At 51.6% G+C, this 15,849-nt stretch overlaps 4 protein-coding genes across 4 annotated transcripts; 3 read left to right on the forward strand and 1 right to left on the reverse strand.

Annotated features, from left to right (window-relative positions):
• Positions 1-178: 178 nt before the first annotated feature.
• Positions 179-3,277, forward strand: J7T55_002943 (cutinase transcription factor 1 beta; the record flags this gene model as incomplete). Its single annotated transcript, XM_053138070.1, has 7 exons — positions 179-256; positions 308-399; positions 453-1,110; positions 1,162-1,242; positions 1,298-2,016; positions 2,071-2,271; positions 2,332-3,277. The coding sequence occupies 7 exons, from the start codon at positions 179-181 to the stop codon at positions 3,275-3,277; spliced, it is 2,775 nt and encodes a 924-aa protein (XP_052998811.1).
• Positions 3,278-4,160: 883 nt separating this feature from the next.
• On the forward strand, positions 4,161-7,120 carry J7T55_002944 (uncharacterized protein; the record flags this gene model as incomplete). The annotated part of the gene is made up of 6 exons (XM_053138071.1): positions 4,161-4,715; positions 4,949-5,007; positions 5,289-5,324; positions 5,399-5,493; positions 6,200-6,428; positions 6,532-7,120. 6 exons carry the CDS (start codon positions 4,161-4,163, stop codon positions 7,118-7,120), a joined length of 1,563 nt encoding a protein of 520 aa, XP_052998812.1.
• Positions 7,121-8,300: 1,180 nt separating this feature from the next.
• J7T55_002945 (uncharacterized protein) lies at positions 8,301-9,863 on the reverse strand (the record flags this gene model as incomplete). The annotated part of the gene is made up of 6 exons (XM_053138072.1): positions 8,301-8,326; positions 8,394-8,674; positions 8,732-8,827; positions 8,924-9,300; positions 9,373-9,446; positions 9,668-9,863. The coding sequence occupies 6 exons, from the start codon at positions 9,861-9,863 to the stop codon at positions 8,301-8,303; spliced, it is 1,050 nt and encodes a 349-aa protein (XP_052998813.1).
• Positions 9,864-10,953: 1,090 nt separating this feature from the next.
• Positions 10,954-13,987, forward strand: J7T55_002946 (fad binding domain containing protein; the record flags this gene model as incomplete). Its single annotated transcript, XM_053138073.1, has 5 exons — positions 10,954-11,055; positions 11,109-12,019; positions 12,103-12,534; positions 13,125-13,406; positions 13,789-13,987. The coding sequence occupies 5 exons, from the start codon at positions 10,954-10,956 to the stop codon at positions 13,985-13,987; spliced, it is 1,926 nt and encodes a 641-aa protein (XP_052998814.1).
• Positions 13,988-15,849: the final 1,862 nt, after the last annotated feature.

The raw sequence follows: 15,849 nt of genomic DNA on the forward strand, positions 1-15,849 counted from the left end.
CTGGTCTACCCCAGAATCTGGGTAGGCAAATGCTCTTCCGGCCCCTGAGAATGCCCCACAGCTCCACAAGCCTCTTGTTGTGTCCTACATTGCTCGAGCCTGATTCGGTCCACACACAACCACGGTAGTGCCTGAAGATTCAGTAGCTGGCTGCTCTTCATCGGCTGCTGCTGATATTATGGACAATTCCATCAGGGGACCAAGCAAGATCCGGAAACGAGCAGCAAAGGCGTGCCTGGCCTGTCGGGCACGCAAGGTCGGTTCTCGGACCTCCCCTTCAGCCCACAACCACTGACCATCTCATAAGGTCCGCTGCGATGTCTCACAAAGGGGTCGGCCGTGTATGAACTGCTATCTCGACAACGAAACATGCGTTGTCACCAGCCGAGCAACCAGACGGTTCGTACATCTGTCTCATTGATAAACCCTAGCTGATGGTAATATGTGAGCAGTCGAAAGCAAAAGGATGACGGCAGCAATGTGGGCAACTCGGGTACGAGTATCGAGCCTCCCAATGACTCGCAGAGGCGCGGCTCAGGTGAGTCGTCAGCAGCCATAGAGCAGGTGGGAGACGCGAATATGTCCCCTGCCACACCATCGGACGCTGGGAGTGAAAACATCGACGGTGGCTCAAGGGCCTTGAACGAGCTTTCAAAGGTGACCATTGGAGGAAGCAATGACGGACGGTCAGCCGTTCGCAATGCAGACGCCAACACGCAACGGATCCCATTAAAATATGCCCCAATGCCGGCACCACCTTTGCAGCCTTATTCGCCCGCCCCAGCAAGCCTCCACTGGAGCGGAGAACAGAGCACGAGGTTCGGCGCCGACATTACTTACACATACTATCCGTTCATCGAGGTGAACAACCTCTCGAGCATCCCGCCTCAGGATGTCAACTACCTGGACTTGCAGGGCTGCCTACGAGTACCCACCAAGACGATCCTGGATGAGTTTGTCAAGCAGTTCTTCCTCCACGTACACCCGATTATGCCGTTGCTGAATGAAGGGGACTTCTGGGAGATGTATGCTTCTCAGTCTCAAGGGACGCACGTGTCCAAAAGGATATCCTTACTCATGCTGCAGGCCATGATGTTCTCGGTTTGTGGTGTAAGTCTGACCTGGATGAATAGCACTGAGGCTATGGCTGACTTCGAATAGTATGTCGCTCGGAGCAATATTAAGGCTCTGGGATTCCCAGATGTCAAATTCGCCAGGTCTGCGTTCTACCGGCGAGCAAAGGTAAGCAAGGTTATGGCTTTGTATTGGCAGGTTGGGAGGCTCACTCACGTCGTAGCTTCTCTTCGACTTCGGGAGCGAGTACAGCCCCATAGCCGTCGCCCAAGCGACGCTTTTGCTGTCTTCTTGGGCACCAAATCCGAGCGGCAACAACACCCGCGTCAGCAGCAGCTGGCTCAGCGTTTCGATCCAACAGGCAAAAATCGCCGGTGCTCACCGATACTCCTCGCTACACCAGACCCAGTGGCCCGAATCTCAGCGTTCACGAGTGCTGAAGCATCAGAATGACCTCAAGAGGCTCTGGTGGTGCATAGTCCTCCGTGATCGGATTCTGTCTCTGAGTTTTCGCACATCTATACAAGTTACCAGGGTACATTTTGACTTCGACGCCGAGACGCATGCTCCTCTCGGCTTCGCAGATCTGTCGAGTGAGATCGAGAGGAGCCGAGTGTACAACTCTGGAACGAAGAAGTCATTGATCGAGATCTTGGCTCATCACATACAGCTTATGGTAGCACTCACAGATCTACTGGTGCTCGTCTGGCCCCTGGACGAAGTACCACAGTGGGCAAGGAGACATGGAGAGGAAGAGGTAGGTAAAATCGAGCGCTGTAAGGGCCAGCTGAGAAGCTGGTATCAACGGTCTACCTCGAGATTTCCTATGCCAGGAGACGAGATATTATCAAGGCCAAACATGGCTGGCAGGGGTGGACGAGGGGCTGAGTTCCACCACGACTCTGTCGTATTGTACACCAATCTGATGTACATTACTTACCAGTAAGCGGACCGAGGACTAGGCATGACTGTATACAGCTGACAGACCGGTCGCAGCTCTGCCATGACACGGCTCTGTCACCATGAGTGTCTCCAACTGACACTCGCGTCGATTTCAACGAGGCCGGGTGGGACACTACCGGACCCATCATCGTTGGCCAAGAATGGACTGGAAATTCGGGACGCAGCTTCTGGGGCTGTACGTTGTCTCATGGAACTGGTACAGCTCCGCTTGTCAAAGTGGCTGCCGCTTAGCTCGTACGTACTCGAGTGGCCCTTTGCGGATTCTGATCACGCTGAGACCTAACATTGTGACAGGACTTCATGCACATCTCTGCCGTTGATACTTCACGTCATCGATGCCAAGCTCCCGTCGCAGTCCAATCCGAAGCTGCCCAGTCTCCATGATCTCGTCGAGGCCGTAAGAAGCTACCAGTCTGCTCCCGATAGCTTGGACTGGATGTATGACGCAGTGCGAGGTATCGTCAGTTTGTCCCAGATTCAAGATCCGGGTCGAATCTCAAGCCCATCTTTGACCGCCGAAAATCTCGGCGCGGTCAACAGCACCTCCGCTTCCGCGTCGGAATTTGCGTGTCATCCCAGCGTGCACCTACGTCTGGCACTGGTGATGGACTCCGACCTGAAAAGGAGTAAGTCTCTGAACACCAGGGACTTATCCGCCGGAATCGCGAGGTTGTTCTCGAGTGACAGCGTCAACCGCATTAAAGCACTCCTCAGCCAGGTCCCCCAGCAGAAGCACACGCCTTCGGCCGGGTCCTCGCGGATCCAGTCAAACTCCAGCAACCCGGACAACACCTCGAGGAAGCAGACGCTAGCCGACTGGGGCCAGGTGGACCAGTCCATGATCTTCGCGATCGAGCTGGGCCTCGTCCCGGCGGAGCCCGCGGCGGGGGACAGCAGCTCGGACTCGGCGAGCGCCATGTCAGTCGGCACAGAGGACGACAATGCGGTCCCGGCAGAGTCCGCCAGGCTTCTTCACCGCGTGGTCGACAGCATGGACTGGAAGGACATCGCGGGCCAGGCTTTCTCCGAAACGGGCGACAATGCCGAAAGGGACGTGCTGGGTGCTTTTATCTTCAGGGATCAGCCGCCTGGGGCAAGCGAGGGATACGTCATGATAGAGGAGGATAGCGGCGGCCCTGGTAATGAGGGATCGGCGTTCCGTGAGGCGCCGCCAGAATCGGCGGACGACGATGGTGACTTGGAGACTGCTAATGCGTTACTCGGTGCGGTGACAGGTTAGATCAGGGGGCCAGCCGATGTTCTGTACCATAAGAGTCATACCTTCTATGCTAGCTTTCGGCAACCCGCGAGCGCTGTGCTTTTATGCGCAGTCGACTCGCAGACCAGTGAAGACCAGCGAAGGTGTATGAGGAACTCGTGAAAGCCTTGGTCGCCACAACTGGGCTAGAGGAACCCAGACGAGGTAGAGCCCGTAGTGTACATGATCAACGGGCCAGGAAGGAGGAGTGTATCCATGTTAGCCTCTTGATGGAAGTTCCTTGTAATAGGCCTGATAGCTCTCGCATACTCGTTGGTATATAATATAGTGTCAAGACACATTAGCATCCAGTAAAAGCGCCAGTGTTTTAATGATAAAATACATATTAACCTCTCGATTGGAGTCTTTTATAACAAGGTCTAATATTCTATGAATATTTCTCAATATATAAAACAAAAATTCTGTATATTAATAGTTAATATTGATTTTAATATTAAAAATTTAATAATAAAGTCTATGTTAATCTTTTACTTTTAATTCTTTACAAAAAGTCTGGTAGCTTTAAAATACTCATTAATATAATAAAGTAATTCTCATCAGGAGCATCTCGAAAACCTCCGTTGGTTTCCAGAAGAGCGCCAGTGGTTTAGCGGTAAAATCCATCGTTACTTCATGTTATGATCATAATTGCGCTCTTCTTGTGTATCGTGGTTATTTTTCCCGGTTTTATTTGGTGTTGAAACGGTTTCTGGGAAACCGGTTACGGAGAAGAGTTGCTGGAAATGTGCTGGTAGTGAAGTTCAATTTGGAGAAATATACGGGTTCTGGTATCGGGTTTCGAAGAGTTGGAATCCCGACCGCAGCTTAGGAAAGACAGAAAACAAGCACCAGGCAAGTCCTCACAATGTATGTTACAGCGGAAGATGAATTTTCGAACTTGTGCAGGTTGTACAGTAGCAACGAACCAACTACTTCGCTGTGGGTTGCCAGGAGGAGACTCATGACCATTAGGCGAGACTTTGCCAATTTCTGCCACTGGGTACATCTCGCCCGGCACGACTCGCCGTGCACTCCGTCCTACTACTCCGTGCCCCAGGCCATCTTCGAGGTCCTCCGGGCGAAAAGACTCACCACGCAGTTCCAACGGAAGTGGAACGGCGCTGTGCTCGCGGACGGCTCTAACATCGGGCAGCTCTTCGACATGGTCCCTGAGCCGGTCCCCGAGGGCTTTCAAAAGCTGTACCTGAGCATTAGCACCCACCTGGAAGAGAAGCCGCGGGGGGAAGACTGCTCGTACGAGATCATAGCCGACATGGTGCTGGTGGATATCGGCGGCGACTCCGAGGTCGTGCGATTCCTCGAGACATCGCTCGGTGGGCTGGCTGGACGGAGGAATATGTTCACGACAGGCAAAGGACACATTGGCTCGGGGCCTCCTGGGATGGTTACCGGCGATGTTGTGGGTTGTATCGCAGGCGTACCAGTGCCCATGATTCTTCCCTGTCATGTGACAGGGAAGGATATATCGTCGTTGGCCCTAGTTATGTACAAGGGTTGATGGATGGCGAGGGGGTTAATGAGACGCAAATGGAGTTCTTGAGGCTAGTGTAGACTAGTATAAAGCATAGGCATCTATTTTGAAGCTATTTTCAAAGTCAACATCCCTCAACACACGCACAATATTGAACACAGCCTTGCAAGAAGGCCCAACCACACACAGTCCCCGTCTTTAAGAACGACCATGATCCCTCGTCAGCGTAGTTTCAAGGAATGAAGAGGACCAGTAAAGGTCATGAGTTCATCTTTGTAGCTGTGGGAGCACCTAGAGGGGACAGAGGGTCCCAGTGGCATGAGAAACTGCCAGTGAGGAAGATGAGTACGGGTAACTTGCACATTCCCACTTCAGTGCTGCGGATTTCCTTGACGCCTGACATAAATGGGGCGTTCAAGGCGGCCGAACATGTATTTACTACCTGGGTAGGTACTTCCTGAACCAAATATCCATAGACGGACACACGCTAACATCCAGCAGATTCACGCGGCCACAGAAGGGCTTCCACCAACGATGGTAGAGTCATACCTGGGCACGGACTACGGGAGGCTTGGATAAGGCGTAGGCAAGAGCGAAAGACCGCGTGACAGGTCCGCCGTGGTCTGGTCTCACACACCACTCTGCCAAAGGACACGCTTCCAGCAGATACCTCTCCAGCATCGGAGAACTGAGGGCAATGAGAGAGGTCAGACCAAAGTCTGGGTAAATGTACTTCATCACGTTTTCTTTCACCTATCTCGGGTTCCAGGCACGACAGGCAGCCACCACTTGGAGGTCAAATGCAGCCGGGCGGGTGCTCAGCCAGGCATTAAGGTACAGTGCAAATGTAGCGAGCTGTGGCGTGCTGTATCTAGGTACCTCGAGTGGGTACCTAGATAAGTACATTGTAGGCAGTCAGAATTTTTGAGGCAGGGACATGTCAGATAGATGCAAAAGAAGAAAGTGTCAAGAGCGTAAGTGCGGCACCGTCGAGGCGCCAGGGACAGGATGGCGCTATCAAAATCAGCCCAGAAAGATATCGCGCCTTCCCAGTGCTTGATGGTACTGCCCAAGTGCCTACACAGATCTTTCGGCAGGTAGATTTTGAAATTAAAGGAATTGAAGGGACGAATGCAGGTAGTGAGCTGGCTTTCTTCCACCTTCTCTCGACTGTCTTCCCTTCCCTTCCCTTCCCTTCAATTCTGCCCGCCTGTCACCACGACACCACGACACTACGACACCACGACACCACAACAAACACACTCCGTCCGTCAGCAGCCCATTGACCCAGCCCAAAGACAGACTTTCTTAACAGAATCACTCGATCTGTCTACTCTACTCTTGACTACCCTCTACTTTTTCGTTTGATCATCCCAGCCACCTCTCGCAATTACTCCAACATACCACTACAGATTCCAGTGCTTTAACCTCAATGGCGTGCCCCTTCTGCCGTTTCCTAGCCTGGATACAACACAAACTGGATGTGCGAGCCCAGAACAAGGCCGCACAAGCTGAGAAACAAGCCGAGATCAAGGCTGCACAAGACCGAGATGCTGCACGTACCGAAAGGATCGAACGTAACCGAAGTGCCTCTTTCAGTAGAAGGCGTTTCGAGCCACCGCCAACTCCACTCCCTCCTCCGTAAGCACCATTATTCTCCTTTTACGGGTCCCGATCTTTCATGTTTTGGAATATTCCAGAATGCAACACTTTAGGCTCATAGCAGGTGACTAACACATACAAGAGGAGACAGAGAAAACCTCGAGACCCTCCGTGCCCGGGTTCCCCCACGTTCAACCATAGTGGACGAAGAAGGCCTCTTTATGCCCCCTGAACCTACGCGCACGATAAAAGATGCTTGTATAGCTGCCGCCCAAAATGTCCAATACCCTATTTTTGTTGCCACCACCGAGCCTGAGCGCGAACTGGTTGCCGCCCGTGCTGTCCGGGCTATTGCTACAGCTGTTTCTACCTCACCCTCCTACCCTGTGTTTGTCGCTGCCGTTATCATGGCTGAGAGTGAGGCCTTGATTGCGTCTGAGAATCCTTACCGGAGTCAATATTATACTCGAGATCCTCCCGGAATTGTCGCGCGCCGCAGGGAGAATGCATTGAATGCTGCCGTCGCGGCTGGCATGGCCGTCTATGATGAAAACAAAGCTTGGCCCGGCGACGACGACATCAATAATTCTGATTCTGAAGACAACTTCGACTCCGACTCCCGCCCCACGTCAATCCCCAACCATCCATACGCGACGCAATCATCTGGAAGCCACAGCAGCTCCAGCCTCTTGCGCCAGATGGTCGTCGCAAGTGGTGACGCTCCGCTGTGATCGCTCCGCTCTGAAAATGGTCGTCGAGAGTTGGTGACGCTCCGCTGTGATCGCTTCGCTCAGAGAATGGATCGCGCTGCCGCGCTCAGGGATTGTGGGTGCAAGGAAAAATCTAGCCACATATTTTTAAAGAAATCATGGTGAACCTGATGTTATATCTAGCGAAACAAAACCAAATTACCAGTTTTAGTCATTACCAAGGGGAGAATCATGTAACCTTGCTAGTGCCACCACACTCAGTGCAGGCCATCTTACTGCAGTATATGGGTATGCTGTTAGGGAAGAAGAAGAGACGCGGAAGGTGAGTCAAAGGACGGGGAGGGCTCGTTCACTTAGTTGGTGAGAGGACCTGCCCCCTACCTTTTATAAGAAGCTCCTGACTAGGCCCTGGTCTCGCACGAGCCACTCACGGGTAGACCCTTAGCAGCATGTTGAAATTTCTAAGACATGGTACCTGGCACAACGGCCTGAAACAACGGCGCCAGTGGTTTAGCGGTAAAATCCATCGTTGCCATCGATGGGCCCCCGGTTCGACTCCGGGCTGGCGCACACCTTTTGCTCTTCCATGGTTGGTGATGATGTTGCTGCAGGTCCCACCTTTTTGTTAGGTATGCTGCATTGGCGACACTGACTCGCTTGTCTTGGACCCGCCTTGGTGACCCCCGAAAGATTAGCGCGGCATGGGAAGGAAATCCGAGGCCCGGTATGCTGGAGTCTGCATCTAAGAGACATGCGTATTCAGTGTTGGATCAAGATTCTGTGCTCCTATAAGCTTGTTGGACCTCCAGACGTCTCTCCAATTTTGCACTTTACCATGGACAAGCATTCGAGGACAAGCTTCCACTTTAACGAGCTTTGCAATAGTCTCTTGTGGAAAAGTATCTGGGAAGATTGAAACTTCTTTGTTATATTGAAAACGTCTTTGTTGAAAAGGTCGTATGGTTGTCCAGTATTGGTCGTCAGTTACCAATTTTCGTGAAGATGCACAACCGAAGAATTCAAATCATTTTACAACTGAGAAGTAATCGGAGAGATTGCGTGACGACAAAACAATACCAGGACCCTGGATTTGCTCGTTCTTGCCCAAAATTTCAAACCTCACGATCCGTCGAGCCTGATTTGCAATTTGCCATTCCAAACTCCACGACTGTCGTGGTCGTCTGAATAATCCCGTCTTTACTCACTCCGTCACTACTGATTCGGTCACTACTGATTCGAGGAAACCTTCGAGTCCGAGGAGATCCCTTTGTCAAGCTTTCGACCTGAATCTTACGAGATTCGCTCGAGAGATCAGGCCTGAAGCTACCGGCCTGATCGTTGTTGTCAAGAGCCATCAAGGTCAACTCCGTATTTGAGTCGTCAAACCTGTCATATCCAAACTTCTTCACCCCAGAGTCTCCGAATGTGCGGAGGCCACTATTTCCTGCTGCCTTAGCAGGCGCAATCCTGCCATTTTCGCGACTCTCGCCGATAAGTTTGGGAGAAACCCGTCGCAAGAATCTTTGCAGCGTGGGGAATGATCCGCAAATTATCAGGAGATTAGCCTCGATGCAGCTGCGGTATGATGTAAGTTAAAGGCCAATAGTAGGTGTAAAAAGAAATTCATCTTACATCCACAGACAAGGGTAAGCTATGGCCCAGGTCTGATCGGTGGCCGTCAAAGTAGGCAGTAGAATGACCAGACGGACTATGGACGTAATCAAGGTCCTGTAAGGTCCCACAAATTATGTCAGTCACTTATATCAGCCGGCATCGTCGCTGATCACGCTGGTGGAAAGCACAGCGTCACGCAAAATTGCTTACAAGGACCCGACTGCAAACATCAGAAGTAATCCTGCCTTTTGAAGCGCAGGCATCTGAAGTCTTAGGACCATAGGGACTGGCAGACCTAGAAGGACGACGTCGGTGGCGATTCCAAGCACTGCAGTTGTGATATATAGCGCTGGACGGTTGATACACGATCCAGTTGTAATCATTGCGTTCCAGCTCTTCTCGATAGGGCTGCAAGCGAAGATGAGACTGAAGAATATGCCGACAGTGTAGCCAATAACGAGGGTAATTGAGGCGTTGACAGTCCACATAAACCAAGTCTGCGGTGACAGCCGTCGATAGAACAAGAGCAGCGTAAGCTTTGCGAATCCATTACATGGGGCATACGCGACGGGTGCAACGAGTATCAACTGGGGATAATCAAATATCAGCATATGCACTCACAGCTCTGGAAGTGACGAGGAAGGAGATTCGGTGCTCACGACACTGTAATAGTCATAGCCCCTAAGAGGGAGCTCCCAAGCATGGACACCGATGACACCAGTTACGAAGCCTCCTGGAATAAAGACATCAATACAAATCTCTGTTGCCGTCTCCGAGTCACTCACTTAGGAGCACAGCCTGCGTAGCTATAGATGTGGCCTAGCAATATTTCAGATCCTGTATCGCATTCAGAAATTGGCTGCAGAGTCCCCTACCCATGCTGCAATATGGCAAGCTATCATTCTTGTTAGGCCTCAGTTAATCCTTCAGCTTGGGATGGACAAGAAGACTTACCGTCATCTGATTGAAAGCGCCTGTCTATGAAAATCTTTGTGTAAAGCTTTTGCGCCAGAAAAGTCAAAGCCAGGAAGTTTCCAATGGACACGATCCAGTAGGTTTCGGTCACTCCCTGTCGTTTAGGATGAGAGAAATTAACAATATAGCCTTCAGGCGGCGGAATAACGGTCAGAACACTATGCGTTCCTGACATTCTGTAACGATTGTAAAGAGATGAGGATAGAATCAGCTGAATAAAAATTAGACAAAACGAGTGAAAATGGAATATATGATCCCAAAAACATTAAACGAACAGTAAGTGAAGATTTGGGCGGCCGCTCGAGCGGGCAAAGCGGTGTTGTAAATAATTGCAACAGCAAAACCAAAAACTCTCTGATACATGTTTATTTTTCTCAAGTAACGCAGGCGGTTTATGCCGCCCGCGATTCATTGCCTTTCCGTTTCTATGTCACTCCAGCCGGGGGTATCTAGAGAAAGTGACGAGCAACAAGTCGGCGGGATAACACACCGGGGTGGATCTCAATCGCGAACTTGCATACAACCCCTTGCATTTGTAATTTGTGCAGAGCATCAAATATCCTTTCACTCACACCAAACACAAAATTCGATAACTAAAGAATTAGAAGGCACCTGGGCTCCATGGTCTCTGCTGGAAGTCCGTCTGGACCTAGATGGCTCAACGTGAACCCATGGTTGGGTCTAGTAAGTGAGGTCGACGAAGCGGGTTGTTTCCCAGCGTTACTACATGTGACAGTTGATGAATCCAAGCTCGCGTAGTCCTATTTCCTCCGCATATCCGCGTTCTGGACCGCAACGGGGATGAATGGGCCTCCATCCCGAGTGGAGTCGCGAGGCCCTTCAGCCAGATCTCCACCACAGCGCTAACATCAGTCTCCGGCTGTGGAGCCCCAGGGGAAAATGCGATGTCGGGTGTTTTTTTCTGTCTCTGCGAATGCACAGCGGACGCTCTAGCCAACCATAGCAAAGTGGTTGGAGATGCATCCATCAGACCCAGGGAATTGGTTGGCTGCTTCTCATGCAAGACGGGAAAGCGAGCTCCATACAACCAATGTGGATGAGCAGAGTGCGGATCTCGAGTTACAATGAACAAGGAGAAATTGAAGCTGTCCCCTCATAGCCCAAGTCATGACCAGGCACAAGTGCATAAAGTTCCATTGCCGAGCTCCGCTTCGCCCTGCCATCGTAATCAAAATAATTGCTGTGTACCTTTCAAAGGGCACTGCCTCATAGATCTCGATATTTTGGAGCATTTGAAAGTCAAAATGAGACCGGAAGCCACTATTGGTCTCGCTGCTTCCGTGGCGTTTGCGGACTTCACCAACCTCGACCAGCATCCTGTTGACGCTTCTCCCGCCATCACTTGCGTAAGATGCTGCCTCCTAATCAAGATGGGACATTATAGCTCACCTGAAGCCAGTGTCAAGCTCTCACTGACCACGGCCTCGCTGTGTCGTACCCCGATTCTGCAACCTACAAGGAGCGCATAGAATCTTATTGGTCTGTGGCCGCACAGTTGACACCATGGTGCATCGTGCAACCCAGCAACGCGCAGGAAGTCTCTGCAGCTCTTTTGACACTTCTCGACGGTCCAAACTGTGGGATAGCAGTGCGAAGTGGCGGACATACCACATTTGCTGGAGCCAACAACATTGTTGAGGGCGCCACCATTGATCTCGGCAACATGAACAGCACGACGTACCACCCGAAGAATAGCACCGCTTCCGTGCAACCAGGAAGCCGCTGGCTACAGGTCTACGAGACCCTCGACAAGCTTGGTGTCACGGTGCCTGGCGGTCGAGCAGGCACGGTGGGTGTAGCGGGCTTGATACTTGGGGGTGGCAACTCCTTCTACTCGGCAAAGAAAGGCATGGTCTGCGACAATGTTGTTGGTTATGAGATGGTCACATCGACGGGTGACATCATATATGTCACTAATTATACTCATGCTGACTTATTCAAGGCTTTGAAGGGAGGCGGCTCCAATTTCGGGATCGTGACTAGGTTCGATCTCAGCGCTTTTCATGCGCCGAAGCTCTGGGGCGGCGCCGTGAGCTATAACAAGACGGCTGGTCCCGAGCTTATCAACTCGATGGTCGACTTCGTGGACAATGTCGAAAATGACCAGGCGAGCTCTAGTATTATCTTTTGGACCTACCAGCCGGCACTTCAGGACACCATTGTGATCGCGGCGTATGAGAACACTGACGGAGTTGTGGCTGGACCTTCGTTTGACAAATACCTCGCCATTTCCGGGAATCTCTCATCGACGATGCGGGTGACGAACATCTCGGACCTGGCCCATGAGTTGGAACAGCCGACAGGCTACATGTAAGTGGATGAGTGCAAATGCGGAAAAATGTCCACGTGAATTACAGGCATTCAATGAATGGTTCTAACAATCTGTTGAATAGTGATCTCTGGTTCACACTTTCCTTCAAGAACGACGCGCGTGTTCTTGAGCACGCAGTGGAAACGCATAATCAACTCGTGGAAGACTTGCTCGTCCAGTCTCCTGACGGCGATTTCATCACACAATGCATGTTCCAGCCACTGCCAACCATCTTCGCGGAGCACGGAATCGCGCGCGGCGGAAACGTCCTCGGCCTCAACAAGCTAACCGACAACGCTGTCGTGTGGCTCGCGACACTGGCTGTCAAGGGGGCTGAACAAGAGGAATTTGGGCGGGCAAAAATGATGGCGTGGGTGAAGAGCGTAGGCGATTTTGCAAAGTCCGTAGGGTCTCATGTCGAGTGGCAGTATCTCAACTATGCCGATCACTCCCAGGATCCGCTGGGCAGCTACGGCCAGGAGAATGTTGAGCTCATCAGGACGGCTGCAAATAAGTATGATCCACTGGGTATTTTTCAGTCGAAAGTGCCTGGAGGTTTTAAAATCTCGAGTTCTCATCAAGGTCGATAAATAGATGCCCTAGTATATGGAGCTCGTTGGCAATGACATGCTCCATTCCTTAAGTCTCATACGACCTCACTGTATTTTCACATTTCCTTGAATCTGAACCAGCGCGGTGAGAAATGTGATCTCATTTCCACCTTCAATTCTGCTCATCCCCCATCATTTTTTGTTCCAAATTCATTAAGTCAATGTTTGTGACATCTCTCAGCAAGCCTGCTCCTTTCAGTGTGTCTCTCGAATAGTCCAGATTAAACCCCCCCCCCCCCCCCAGCGGCTCTGCACAAACCCTAGCCCTTGACGCTTTGGGTGAGGAGGTTTCCTTAACTTTGACGACGCTGCATCTCGCACTCGCTTGCTTTCCTTTTAAGCCATGTATAACACCGCCGTGTTATCACATGCGTTGGCAGTACATTACGCAAAACTCACCAGACCCTTGCATCACGGCCTTGGACTCACCAACTGACACGGCTGTAACTTTATATCCGAGCGTGTCCCTCGGATACGGCACGTCTTGCCATAGCGACTTCCGCGGATCATCGTCACGACCTGCGAGTTTAGCGGTCCCTACGATCCTTGCCATCTGTATGGCCTCATCCAGGGGAGTCGCATACTGCCCCCGCGTATCACATTGCATGGGCGCATGTGGTCAAATTGATGGCGGAGTGCGTCTCCGTGTTGGCTGGCTGGACGGCCGCTGGCTGCACCGCATTCTCGCTCACCTTACCACATTATCGAATCTCGACAGGGGAGCATCGACATATCGAAGCATTCCTGGGACCGACATGCATTGTATCGAAATCATGTGAGCCCCAAGGGCAACATTGGTGTTGGTCTTAAGCCAGAGGATCAGCTCCTTGTCCTGACTCCATCTCCTTGTTAAAATCTCACAGTATTTTCGCATGGCAGACCTGGCATGTGTGCTGTGACATCGCAGAACGAAACTGGTCTAGACTCAACAAATGTGCATCGCATTGCAAGGTGCTCAATCCTCTGGGCTGGATGGTGTGGTGAGATGCTCCACATGCTGCAGCTGCTGGGTCCTTTCGTCCTGCGGGTGCACTCATGCAAAGGAAACGATTACTCCTGCTCTTCTACACGGCTCAAATCTTACCGGGCCAGCACAGAAAGGTCCAGTTCGGCCGAGTATTGGTTCTATCGTGGAAACCGAATCCTTGTTGAACAAGAACTTGGCTCTCGACGTTGCTGATGGTGAGCTTTGAGAAGGATTCCAGCCCCACTCAGTCAGTCCGGATGCCCTCCGCGGATGGGTCTCTGTTGATGCGGGCACAAGACCCACCGATGATGGAGACCTACACACTTCGCTTGAGGAGACTGCGAGAAAAATCCGCAGAGCTCATCAAGCGCCATGGCGACATACTGTAGTGCCCGGATAGCTAAGCGGGGTCTGTCTAACCCACGTCATGTCAGCCCTGATCTGGGACCAGTTGGTGATGAACCGATTGCGACCTGCACACCTCGCTGCATGTCCATTATCAGGCCACTCCGCCGTGGGCACAAAGAGTACCTGTCACGTACACTGTGTGCACACCTTCTGTGTCTGACCTGGGACGGATTCAGTCACATCCGCTTGCACGAACTCAGTAAGGGTCGTCCCGACAGTCTGGTAAATCCCATTTCATTGCATCAACCCCGGTCGGCTTGATGCGTTGGGGGTCGCGGCGTCAGCGTTGTTCCCACCCCTCTTTCTCAACTTTTTTGCTCTGACTGCCTGGCTGCTTGAGCCATCCGAGTTGCCGGCGAAATTCCCAGCCCGACCTGCCCGAGAACTGACGGAAGCAGCTCCCGTTTGCCTGGAGCCTGCGTCTGCTACTAGGTAGTCGCGACTTCCAGGGCTCACGATCTCCCTCATCTCAGTGTTCGTTCTATTGGACTGCGCACCACAATGCTTCACTACATTTCCTTATATCTGACCCACCGTAACTTCAGTTATCAGAAACCCTGGCGTATCTGGATGTCCTCAATGGCACTGCTTTTCTATGCTTAAAATCCCGGTGGCTGTGATACGGCACATCAACGTTCTCTCAGCAACACCGACAGAAATACAGTGGGCATCCGACATATTTTCGGCTTCCAAGCAGCAAGCCGAGGAGGTCGATGAGTCTTTCCATGTTGGTTTTTGAGGATCAAGTTCCAGATGAATTTAGCCCCGATTCATGTCTCGTTAGCTAAACGCGTTTCGAGACCATGGCACACGTTGAACAAGACTAGCGTATCGACATCTGCTATATTATCAGGCACCTGCTTGATTACACGGCGGCAGAAATATTGACTGCAAGCTTTTGTCCGTCACTCTAGTCTGATCTTGCTTAAGGCCCATATGTCCATATCCCTCAGGGGTTCCGAGATCGAGTGGAGATGCCAGTGATCCAAGTCCACCTGAAGTGGGATGGATGCACGGTGCTTTGGTTCATCCCATACAGCAAAGTACTTTTGTCTGGGCGTAGGTGTCTGGATATCTTGACAAGCTCACCCCCCGCGGTCGATTCTGGGAGAACATGCAGCCTACTGTGAAAAGGGAACGCCTTCAAGGCCCTGCAGCACAGTGTCTGGTTTGGATGCATCATGCACTCTGCACCTGCAACCAGGTGCGGACTGGGTTACTGTTTTCTTCAGACAAGACAGACAGACAGACAGACAGGCCTGCAAAATGTACTGCAACTCTGTAGTTGATACATGCACGCTCTTAGAGGACTCGGCCCTGTGAGTCTAGAAACGACAGTCCCCTCATTGCCCCCTCCAATGGCGCTTGAAGGTCTGTCCCGGTTTTCTGGAGACGATGTCTATAGGTCTGATGGCGCTTCAAACTGTCTCGTTCATTGGTAATCTCCTGCCAACAGACAGCTGCCTTACGCAGTGAGTAAGTTGGAAGCAGCGGGGCGCAGGGCCACTTCTTCCATCTCCTCCCTTTCCCTTCCCCATGCATCACTACTGGAATCAGAGGGGCTTGGTCGACCCTGGAAGGCTCTGCCTAGATCACTGCCCTGATAACGCAAAGCGGACTGATTACACCTGTGCCTTGTTTTCCGCCATCTCGCTCTGCTCCGTTGGTTCGCTTCCAAGTAAGCAGCCGCTCCAGCAATTCAAAAAGGACCCACACGACCAGCCATTTTCATGAATTACTGCTCGGAAACTTGACTGCTATATTTTGATCCATGCTACCGCGAAGCCACTATTGAGCATTTGTCCCGAGAACGAAGAAAGTGTTCCAATGAACCGAACATCGA

This window comes from Diaporthe amygdali (assembly GCF_026229845.1).
Source record: "Diaporthe amygdali strain CAA958 chromosome Unknown NODE_3_length_2959817_cov_65_330692, whole genome shotgun sequence".
NCBI lineage: Eukaryota > Fungi > Ascomycota > Sordariomycetes > Diaporthales > Diaporthaceae > Diaporthe > Diaporthe amygdali.